This window comes from Sitophilus oryzae, unplaced genomic scaffold (genome assembly GCF_002938485.1).
Source record: "Sitophilus oryzae breed Bouriz unplaced genomic scaffold, Soryzae_2.0 scaffold_227_pilon_pilon, whole genome shotgun sequence".
Taxonomy (NCBI): Eukaryota; Metazoa; Arthropoda; class Insecta; order Coleoptera; family Curculionidae; genus Sitophilus; species Sitophilus oryzae.
The window spans coordinates 3,526,799-3,539,785 of NW_022146782.1; the positions used below are offsets into that span (position 1 = coordinate 3,526,799).

Here is a 12,987-nt window from a genome sequence, read left to right on the forward strand (position 1 = left end):
TTCCAATTCAATCAGCAATCGACACGAAAGAGAATTAAAAAATATTGACTCAAAACTGACAACTAAAGAGACAGCTTTATTTATTTGTCAAATTACATTGAAACCAACGCCAACCCAGCTCAATATTTTTTCTACTCGTAATAAATTCCTTTAAATAATAATTTCTGAATATTTTTTAAAACGTAACTCGCTAGAGAAAATAATATTATTTTATACACGACGATAAAATTGCATTATCGTCCAGACGATAAAATACCATTTTATCGTCTTGTATAAAAAATAACTATTAACGCCTAGGCATAAAAGTAGAGCATTTTTACGCGTAAGAACAAAAGTACGAAGATATATTATGAAACTGACATAAAGTGTCAAATTCAACAAGTGTAACCATAGTTTCTCGATATATAATTACTTACAAGGTATTACTTTTAAATCTTTTTTTATATTTGCAACGTTTGAAATGGTTTAAAAAATTATTTGTGACGTTTGAAAAAAAAATAGCATGTCCTATTCGGAGTAAAAAATAACATTTTTTTGTGTCGCCATAAAAAGTATCATTTTTCTCCATAATAAAACAATAAATTATTTCTTTTAGGGAATAAAAACGTCTTAAAATGATATCAACTGGCCTAATTCCTCCTAAACTCTTCAGTTAAATATAAATGCAAGTTCTGAGAGTTTTTCAGAAAATACTTACTGCATTCGCTCCGTAGAAACCATTTTTCCAGCATTTTCTTTCTTTGCCTAAAGATAAGAACTTCTATTCCTGGCAGAAAAATTCATAGAGATATTTTAAAATATTCTTTCAAAACCAAAAAAAAATATAAAGCATACTAGGAGATAGTTTGCAGGGTAAAGAAATCGTATTTTTCAGTTATATTATTATTAAAAAGAAGATATTAGAGAAAAAAGTTTTTGAACAAAAATATATTCCGTGTTAACATAACAAATATAGAAATATATTATATTTATATGATTGTAAAAAAAAGCAGAAAACAAAAAGAGATGTTCAAAGAAGAAATTTTCACTACACACTCATTATTGTACACTTTACGAAATACTGCACTCGATGTAAACGATGGTATCTATAAATGTGAGTGTTTTTCGTGTTGTATTTGACATTTATACGATACAGGGTGTTTCTTAAACCAGTGTAAATATTTTCACAGGTTGTAGAGGTTTCAAAAAAAGGAAACCTTAATATTTTCAAAAAAATTTTGTGATCTAACCAGATAAATATTTAAACATATTTAAGAATCAACCTATATAAATCAATGTTGTTTATATAATATATCGTCAAATGATTTATGTATCTCATGTATTTTCTATGAGAATATTATATATACCTTATATACTAAAAAGTGAACTCATACATATCGTTGGTATAAATGTCAAGTGATATATACACAGTCAATATTGCTGTCTGTATGTAAAAAAAACTGATGATGGAATGTAACTTACTCGTGCACATTTTACAACGCTTATATGTTCCTTGTTTTAGATGATTTTAAACGAATTTTTAGTAGTTTTTTATCAATAATTATTTTTTTCTTAATTCATATATTTTATTTTTAAAACAATTTTACTGAAAAGTGAATCTTTATGAAAAAAATATTGTCATGGTAGGCGTTGAAATAGCATTTTAGTCCAGGCTCTCCTAAAAATCATATAAAGATTCATTTTTTAGAGTACAATTTCAATCAATTTCTCTTATGAATAACTTTATAATCTTATTAAAACAGATTTAATATACGCTTTTGCACATTTAGGATGTAAGGTTTTACGTTAAAAACAATAGGTAATACGAATATTTTAGGGAAAAAAATATAGATACATGTCTTTTTAACAGTTGTTACCTATTGTTCACATGAAGACAAAAAATAAAGATTATACATCGCAAAATAAAATATGATCGAAAAAAAACGGCGTCAAGGACGGCCGGGGAATGAAAATCGATCACAATTTTGGCAAGGTCAAGCCCTAAACATCAGTCAGTTGGTCTTAAGTAGGTTATAATTTAATTTTTGTATTGAGTAAAAATGATTTTTAAATGGTGTAGTTTAAAACTCGAGAAAAAATGACGTCTACTTCAGATTGACCTCTCCAAAATTATCATCGATTGTCATTTCCCAGCTGTCTTTGACGCCTTTTTTTCGATTATACAGTACTAATAAAAAGGTCGAACCAAAGACTTTATAGAATGGGTTTATAAAAAAAAACAATCAACTTTAGCGAATTTATCGAAAAAAAAACGGTATTCACAGTTTATTTTGTAATTTACTTTAATAATAATTATGAGAATGAAAACCTGGTTAAAATAATATTTTTTCCAATATCTAAAAATTCTTGATATAAAATATATAATTATTGTTAATTAGATTTTTAAATAATATTTGAGCTCAGCAAACTTTAATGAGAATTTTTAATATTTTTAACTGTTGATTATTATAACACTTTCTACAGGGTGATGTTTTAATTTGGTTTATTTTTCTCCGAAAAAATACTAATAGTAGAGTATTTTTAAAAAAGTGTAACTATTTAAAAAAAAACAAATATATCTTTGATTTACGTAATTTCATCTTAGTTAGTGAATTACCCTGTATATAAATATTATTAAATTATTTATAAAGCCTAAAACAGGTAAAACATAACATTCATTATGCAATAAGTGGAATAATTTAATATTACCTCTATTAAAATATGGCTGAAATAAATTTTTAAATAATAATTATTTCTGAACAAAATTACAGGAGATTAATTTGTATGATATATTATGCGAATTATTACATTTCCAAAAAATATAAAGTTAGTAATAATTTAAATGTGGTGGCAAAATATAATTACCAATTGAAAGACAATCAATAAATTTATATAATTCTGACGTTAACAACTTCAATATTTTTTGTTAGAAATGAAAAAAAAAGTCGCTCGGTTCGAGAATTAATTAATTGGTTATAGTTACCTAATTAATTAAAGTTAACTAATTTTAATTAATTAATTATGATTAGTTAACTACTTTTGAAAACGCAATAAAATATTTATTAATTATTTATACGAAACTAATTGATTATAATTATAATTAATTAATTAATTAAATTTATAATTAATTAATTATGTTTATAATTAAATAATTATGTTTATAATTAAATAATTATGTTTATAATTAATTGATTATGTTTATAATTAATTAATTATGTTTATAATCAATTAATTATATTTATAATTAATTAATTAAAACTAATTAACTATAGTTATAATAAATTAATTTTTGAAATTAAATACAAAAACCGGAACGTTTACCAAATAAACCCTTTTTGTTATAGTTAATTAATTAAAGTTAACTAATTTTAATTAATTCTAATTAATTATGATTAGTTAACTACTTTTGACAACGCAATAAAATATTTATTAATTAATTATACGAAACTAATTCATTATAATTATAATTAATTAATTAAATTTATAATTAATTAATTATGTTTATAATTAAATAATTATGTTTATAATTAATTAATTATGTTTATAATTAATTAATTATGTTTATAATCAATTAATTATATTTATAATTAATTAATTAAAACTAATTAACTATAGTTATAATTAATTAATTTTTTAAATTAAATACAAAAACCGGAACGTTTACCAAATAAACCCTTTTTGATAGCTTAAATTTGTTTTTAATGAACAATTTTGGTTAAAATATTCTTATACGAATATTATTTAGATATTAAAAACTTTCTGACATAGTATAAGACTATTTTGAATGTTTAATTATAAACTAACGGTCTTACTAAGGGCTAGATAAGGTATTACCCTAACAAAGACGTACAAACTAAAATTCAAAACGATATAATTAAAAGATCACGATGTATAAAACAATGTGGTAGTTTTCTTAAGAGAATTACTGAAGTTAACATGTTAATTTAGCCTTTAAATTAGTTAATTTCACGGTATAACGCGTAATTTTTGACTACGATATCTTTCATTAGGCTTTATTACTACAGAGTAACGCTAAACGTATTTTATATAAAAGAAAATTAACTTAAATGAATAGATTTTAACTAATTTAATAATTTTATTAATTGTAATATTGATATTACTGTCTTTCTATAATTTTGAAACTGTCACAATATTTAAGCTTCATTCAGAACGTTCAAATTAGTGGTTTCAATTATACTTATCTAATTAGTTTCAATTAATTTTAACTAATTTCCCTTGACGAATGATAATCAAAGGTTAAAATGATACTACTCGCAAATTTTCAAGTATAATTAGTGGAAAAAATGGTAAGCCTCATTCAGAACCCCGCAATTAGTGGAATAAATTAGTGGTTTCAATTAGCGTAGAAGTTTGTTACTTTAATTACAACGTAAGCATTCAGACCGTCAAAATTAGTGGTAGACATTTTCAATTAGTAGAAAAAGTTATCAAACTTTTAACTTCTCCACTAATTATCCTTCAAAATTTGCGAGAAATGTCATTTTGGCCTTTGATTATCTTCCGTCAAGAGAATTTGTGGTTAGAAATCAAAAGTTTATTGTTTTATAAGCTAAATATTAGGCTTTCTTTATGTACACAATAACTGACTAACCCAAGCTGTTGCTAGGATATACCATTAATTTTAATTGTGTTTCTTAAATATTGTATAAAGTGTAATTGAAACCACTAATTTAGTCCACTAATTGCAAGGTTCTGAATGAAACTTAAGTTTGTTAAGTTTTTTACTAATTGAAAATTACGACCACTAATTTTGACGTTCTCAATGAAAATTCTACATTGAAATGAAAGAAACAAACTTCTACACTAATTAAGTCCACTAATTTTGAGGTCCTGAATGAAGCTTAAGGAACTTTCCAGTCAGTTTCTCCGTTTTTCTCACCTATCAGTCTCACTAAAGCAGTGATTGAAAAGCTGACAATTTCAATATAAAAATTAAATTTCAACTTTAAAAAACGAGAAAATGTATTTCTAAAGCCCCAAAAAATCCGAAAGAAACTCAAACGAAGGTTTTTACAGCAATTTTGTGTTTCATCCTCAATTTCTGCGATCGCAATGATTCAGATTGGGGGCACAGATGCTACACCGGTGCACAGGCACGGTGCTGTAACAAAAAGGGTCGGGATGATAATGTAATTAAGGGTTAAGATAACAAAGACCTACTGGTAATTAATGAAGTCCCTCGGGCATTGTTATAGGTAATTTCCTCGTGGTCCTTTTTTTGCTAATTCTCATTTTTTAATCGTGATATTCTCTCGTTTCTTTTTGGATAGGGTTTGTTATATATTTTGTTATATTAGTTTTTATTTTAATTTGGATTAAGGTTAGTTTTGTCTTGATTTTTTTTTATTATACAGCATGAATAACAAAAAATATTGAACCAGACATGTTTTTTCTGGAACAAAACATATCATTTCAAGCAATAATATCTAGATTTTAATATATAGACTTCCTTGTGATACTGGGTGGATAAATTTAATAATATTAACAGTTGAATTATATTAATATTCTCTTTAGTGTTTGCAACCGCTATTTTAAAAATATTATTGACGTCACTGATACAGAATAAATGTATTTTCAGAAAAAAAGTTAGTTATACATATAAAGATCTCTACTTAAAGCTATAAAATACCATATCATGAAAAATATAATTCTATATACATTTAACTGTGATATTAGTACATAGTAATGTAGTTGATCTGTGCACAAAAATATTTTATACCAGTTTTTTTTTATTTAGATGCTGTAAGATAAACAAACTATCTATTATTTTAGAGATATAAATATTATATGCATCTTTAATTTGGGTTTTAGAAACTTGTATATCAGTGACGTTTATAGTATAATTTATATTTCTATGTGTAAATAAACATTGAAATTTGGTAAAATTTTATCTAAACCAATTAAGAACTGACGGGTACAAGTTATTTTGAAGCTTTTGTAATGGTATTGGTACTCACAGACATGTCTAAAAGATAACCTAACCAATATAACTTGATTTATTTAGACCCGACATATACAAGCAACATTTGTTTATTTACATTTTTATTAGACTACAAACTAAAAATAATCGTTTTTTTTCAAGATTTGACTAGCGTAGTCTCACGATCTTCATAAAAACAGAAAAAGAATGTTATTTTAATAAATTTTGCTATTTATTTCTAATTTATTATCTATACAGACCGACGCGTGACGCCCCCCCCCTACTGCACCCTACCGTTGAAAATACTAATTTGTGAAAGGCTTTTTGTTTTTATTTTTATTGAAAATTCCAGAAATCATGGAGTATATGTATATGTTCCATCGTACACCATTTTTGTCTTATTTTGATAAAAAAAAATAGTATAACAACGTCACAGCACAAATTTTTCAAAAACACGCTTAAAATGAATATATAAAACGTAAACAAAGTGGCAACCTAGCATTTTTCTGTTTACATTTGGTTTGTATATCATGGGTACATTTGTTTTAAGTATATAAAAACATATTAAAAACTATAAAAGAATGGTTTAAACTAAATGTCAATCAACTAAAGTCAATCTTAATAACGTATTACTTCTTAAGATTCCATGAAAAATAAACTGTGAATACCTGGATATATTAAGTACATAATATATTGTTTCAAAATCAATTGGATGAAACATATCTACCAAAAAAATGAGAAGAAAACACATGTTTATACAAGAGAACAAGAATTATATAATATTATATATGCGTATTTGTTACCAAACTTTAGGAAATTTGGGGTGAGTTTATTAAGCTCCCATATGGTTAATGATAATCTTGGGGGATGGTAAATTTAGCCCACATTAGTGCAGTGTTGTCAGGTTTGAGAAATTTTCGCCAGATTTATACAAAAAATGTTTTGACTTTTTGAGTTTTAATACTTAGAAAAAATTTCATACACTGTCAAATATGTCCCAGATATTGGTATATGGCATAATTTTTAAATAAGACTAAACTAAACTATTTAAATACTCATTAGAAATGTTAGATTTTAATATATTTTTAATGTATTTCTTAAATGTAAATAATTCAGTTAATGAAAATAAAGGTTTTTAATAAATTTTTGTTGGTCCGAACATTTAGTTGTTAGGGCTCGTATAGCGTGTTCCGTTTAAAGAAAAATTGTTTATATAGTCTATAAAATGAATAACTTTGAATTTTGACCGTTATTTTTTACCAACATGGCAAATATAAAATCCCTCTATCAAAAAAGTTACTGATATTCTTTAAATTGAGTGCCTGACTGAACGAATCAGACAGGTAACTCTTTTTAGTTTCCTGAAATAGAAAAGGAAAATAATAAAGCAAGTGACAGTTCTTCCTCTTCTTACAAAAATCAACGCGAAATTTCATAATTGACAAAATGTCATCAGCTTTTGACATTTCTAAATATAAGAGCAATGCCGTCTCTAATAGAACAGCCACGGAGCGAGATTTATGACGTCACGCTAGTTAGATACTACGGATTAATAAATATGTTGTAGAATACATGGAAAACATAATTATTCCTCGTATTTTTGGTTTGTATTTTAAAAATGATATAGTTTACATGAAATATACATAATATACAGTTAATAAATACAATATAATATATACTTATTTATAGTAATAAATACTTTGGCAAGTAAACTATGAACCATACAAATGCAGCAAATGTTTTACGATATACAAATAATGAATAGGTGGTACATAAGATAATGGGGAAAATGTAAAATATATTTTAAATTTTGGGGTTTGAAAATCGATCTAATTTAACAAAAAACATTCAATATCTACTAATAGTGATGTACATATTATTATTTGCATTCCCAAAATTTATTTATATATTATAATGTTTACTGCAATTAATAAACTAATATAAACTTGTCAAAAGATAACCACATATTTTTTTAAATTATTAGTCTTAACACAAAAACTATCTACATTGACTATGGAGTACGATTTCAGCCATACTGTAAAACATTTGCTGCATTTGTATGGTTCATAGTTTATCTGCCAAAGTATTTATTACTATAAATAGGTATATATATATATATATATATATATATATATATATATATATATATATATATATATATATATATATATATATATATATATATATATATATATATATATATTGTATTTATTAACTGTATATTATGTATATTTCATGTAAACTATATCATTTTTAAAATACAAACCAAAAATACGAGGAATAATTATGTTTTCCATGTATTCTACAACATATTTATTAATCCGTAGTATCTAACTAGCGTGACGTCATAAATCTCGCTCCGAGGCTGTTCTATTAGAGACGGCATTGCGTCAGCAAGGCCGCAAGTTGCTAACCTAATAAAATTAACACTAGAAAAGCCCGCGGGAACTGTCAAATTCAAAGTTATTAGTTTTACAGACTATATCAATAAATGTGACATAAAACTTAACTAACTATCCTACAATTTAATATTTTAATGAAAGTTTTGTCTCCAAAAACAAAAATAAGTTACAGTCAATTAAAAGTGGAGCAAAATATAATGAAGGTAGCGTACCATTGTCTACCATAATTGTTTTTGTTTATTTCTAATTATATAAATTAAAATATATAATCTATAAAAATCTGGCAGGCACAAAACTGGCAACAAAACTGCCTTAGAAAGATATTATACAGTAAGCTACTATAGATATGGTTTAGGCGATTCGGTGTCCACAAATCCTTTCGATATATGATCGAAATTTGCTCGAATAGAGCAGTACCCTTTGTGGAGACCCGATGGGCCTATGATCTAACTGTTTACGAGATAAGTCTGCAGGCTGAAACGCCAAAAATGTCTTCCTTATAAGCTATTATCTATTTTGTAATTTTTAGTGAAGGGAGCAAAATTGTCACTTCGAGCTGAACGTGTACAGGGTGGAACAAAAATAATAAAATATAACACTAATTTTGTGCGGTCTTAGTTTTCTTTGCAATACGAAAAATGAGGGTTTTTGTCGTAAATTAAGTGTTTATATTTTATATTTTTTAATTCATCTTGTACAGAAACTCTTACGTTGTAAGCTGTCGAAATAGATTTTTATTTCCTTAGTAGTGAACTGGTACAAATAAAATTAAGACGCTTATAAAAATTATTATATTTTATATCATTTCTACAGACGAATATGAGTTTGATAATGTATTCTGATTGTTTAAACAAATAATTTTAATACATATATGAATTAATAAACGGCACATTGGGGGTATTTTTATAACTGAAAATTTAAAAAACAAAAATTTCGTATTACGAAATTTTCAAATTTTTATCGAATATCTGCAGTTATTTATTACCTACCCTGTATATACTATCAGTTAAATTACTTGCAGTTATTTAAGAGACACCGTATGTATATACAGTGTAAGTCAAAAAATATATTTTCATTATACATTATTACATATCATATTGGTCTACTTTATAGATATATAGATTATTTAGAAATATTTATTAATGATTTTTGTTATACCGGGTGTTGCATCGTCGGACGGGACATAGGAAATCCCATGCAAATTTTAATGGGGTCAATTATTGACTTCCCTAATTATTTTAGAGAATAATTCTATTTAGGTTTATTGAAGAGCACTAAAACCCACATTCAAAAGAATAACTTTACATATTTTTGATTAGCCCGTTTACGAGTTACCGCCGATTTCTTTTTAAATATTTCTCCTTTCTTATGGCCCTGTATTTACTTATGAGCACCAGTCAAGGTAAAAGATAACTGTCAAATAAAGTTGTCATTTCAGATATTTACCTATTTAGTGCTTTATTATTATTGAAAACTCATTCCTACATCGGAAATCTTAATGATGTATTTATAAATACAAATTAATATGAATTAAAGTAAAATAAAGTAATCAATTACAAGATTAATTATAGTATTATTACAGTATTCAATAATTTATTATTAATTTAGGTATCTACTATTAAATTGTTAGAATTTTAGGATTTAAGAAGATATTCAAATATTCCTCCATCGACTGCTAGACAATAACCCAGGCGATCATAAAATTCTCTTCTTACATTCGCTAGTTGGTAAACTGAAATTCTATTGCATTCGGCAGAAATAGCATTTTTTAACTCGTCTAGATTTGGGTATTTTTTATCCTTGTATATCTTGTTTTTTAAATGGCCCCAGAGAAAGAAATCATTTGGCGAAATATCAGGAGACTTTGCTGGCCAATTTACTGTATGATTTAGGCCAATAACGTTTCCGTTAAAACTATTGTCTAAATATTCCCAAACAGCCAGGGTACTATGTGCCGGACAGCCATCCATTTGGTACCAAACTTCCTGATTTTCCCTAGCGGCATCATGTAAAGCAGGTAAAATATGATTTTCGAGTAGTTCCAAATAATATTCTGCATTCAAATTTCGCGTAAGAAATAATGGCCCGATAATATTGTTTCCGAATATCCCTGCCCAAACATTTACTTTCTGTGGATATTGCGTCCTTGTTTCGACAAACCTGTGTTGGTTTTCTTTGTTCCAATATCGATAATTTTGAACATTGGGTTCATTATTTAAGGCAAACGTGCATTCGTCAGTGAAACATATGTTTTTTAAAAATTCCCTATCCGTGTTCAGTGGCGTATCCAGGATTCATGCCTGGGGGGGTCAATAACTCAGTATTATACCTAAATATATATTTTTTTACATTAACAAGCCAGTACCTACCTAATTACAGCCTAGGTACTATGATAAATTGTATATAGGTATAAATAAATAACAAATATTTTTCTTAGAAAACTGGTTTAATAATTTTTCTATACTTTGCTAAACTGTTGACCGAAGAAAGGGCCGAATATCAACAAACATTGCAGCCACAATCCGACATTCAAATAAGAACCACAGCCTCTCCACTGAGGATCAATACCAAAGAAGTAAAACAAATTTGCCAAACCCTGAAAAATAGAAAATCGCCTGGTCCAGGTGAAATTCCTCCAGAATTACTCAAGTACGGCACGGATAAATTATATAAGCAGCTCGCTAATCTTTTCCAAAAGTGCCTTAATGGTGAAAACATACCGAAAGAATGGAAGACATCATATATAACAACAATACACAAGAAAGGAAGTAGACGATTGCGATAACTATCGAGGAATTTCCGTGCTGAGCTCTGTTTCAAGGGTCTATGGAAAATTGGTCAAAAAGAGAATTGAGGAAGAATACTGGGATATGGAGGCTGAAGAACAAGCGGGGTTTAGAGCTGGTAGATGCACGGTCGACCATTTATTTACACTGACACAGATAATTGAGAAAAAGATGGCAAGAAATCAAGAAATACATCTCCTCTGCGTAGACCTCAAGAAACCATATGATAGTGTACCCCAGTCTAAATTGTGGGAAGCCCTCGAGCATAACATTAATTAAGGCTGTCCAAGAACTTTATAAGAACAACACTAGCCAAGTAAAGAAAGGACAAACAGTATCAAAGGGATTCAGCATAAACAAAGGTCTTAAACAGGGCTGCTGTCTACCCCCGACACTGTTTAAAATCTATTTGGAACAAGCTCTGAAAATGTGGAAAAGGAAGTGCGAACAGATGGGGATACCACTAAACGACTCGATACTTTACACTCTTTGTTTCGCTGATGATCAAATAATACTGGCTCAAGACTACTAAGTAACATTACATCACAAAAAAAAATAATCATTAACACAAAAATTAACTAAAAATTAAAGAAACAAATAACAAAATAAGAAGAAACAAACAAAAGGCCAAGTGAATAAAGTAAAAGCACAGATACAAATAAAATTAAATAACAATATCCAGGCTTTTTTGCCTGCATTTCATTAAGTACCTCCTCTGTACTAACAGATATTTCTGGATACATATACAAAAGGGATAAGCCATTTAGTCTGTCTTTACTTACGGTGTTACTGACGTAGGACTTTAACAATTTAGGGTTGAAAATTTCCTTTCAGGTGTTGCCGTACTAACGGGTAAAGTGCAATTTTTTTTAATAAGATAAATATGTTAGGAAATAGTTCTTGGTCAAATATTAACAGAGCATCGAGTGCGGAACTTGGGTAGTCTTCTGGTGCATAGTCTTCAAATATTCTATGCTAGAGCTTAAATTCAGCCGAAACTACAGAAAATGAAGAGTTTTCTAAGTCGTTTTTATTAAAATCTATAGCATATATTTTAGATTCGATACTTCATAATCGGATTTTTTATTTAGGGAGGGAATATAAGAGAGCTACATGACCGTAGTATGTCTTTGTATTTAACAAATCGTTCTTCCAAATGTAATACTACGTGATCTAAAAAAGGAATAAAAATTAATAATCTGTAATAATCTTGAGCAGTTTCAGTTTTAAAATTCGGCCTGTTTTTTTGTCTACTAGTTATTCGGTTTTTTTTATTTCCTGTCCAAACAATTTGTTCATGTTTCTGTTTGCTTCTGTAAAAATATCTGCGAAGCTGGTATTTAAATTATTGTTTAAAATATAAATAGGACCGGCGCGAGTCGTGTATGGAGGGGGCAATTGCCCCCTTTGCCCCCCCTTGGATACGCCACTGTCCGTGTTTGCTCTTTCCATCATGTCAAAACAAAACGCCTGCCGCCGTGTTTCGTCCCCATCTCGTAGCTTTTGGTGCTTTTCATATTTGAAGGAATAGTATTTATGTCGTTTCAAAATTCGAAACGCTGTAGTGTGATCTATTCCGATTTCATCCTCAAGTTTCCTTGTGCTGATCTTTCCATCATTCTCTTCCACGCACCATAAAACTTCCAAGTCGGTATCATTTCTTGCATCTTCTCTTTGTTCCTGCCTTGCTTCACATCTGCAGTTATTTATTAGGGTACCTTTGGTCTCAAATCTCTGGATATTCCTTGCGATTGTAGATTTTTCAGGTATCGGTCTATTCGGATACAGAACAGCAAACATGTCCGACACCTTTTGATAACTATTTCCTTGATAATACACACCATTTAATCAATACTTTTTCTTCGGGAGTGTAATTCAT

The 12,987-nt window shown here is 27.8% G+C and overlaps 1 protein-coding gene across 1 annotated transcript in view; it reads left to right on the forward strand.

Annotated features, from left to right (window-relative positions):
- Positions 1 to 11,387, forward strand: part of LOC115884377 — a 104,311-nt gene extending 92,924 nt beyond the window's left edge. The window contains exon 7 of the mRNA XM_030902937.1: positions 11,144 to 11,387. Within this exon, the coding sequence (XP_030758797.1) occupies positions 11,144 to 11,387 (244 nt within the window). The remainder of the gene's footprint in view (positions 1 to 11,143) is intronic.
- Positions 11,388 to 12,987: the final 1,600 nt, after the last annotated feature.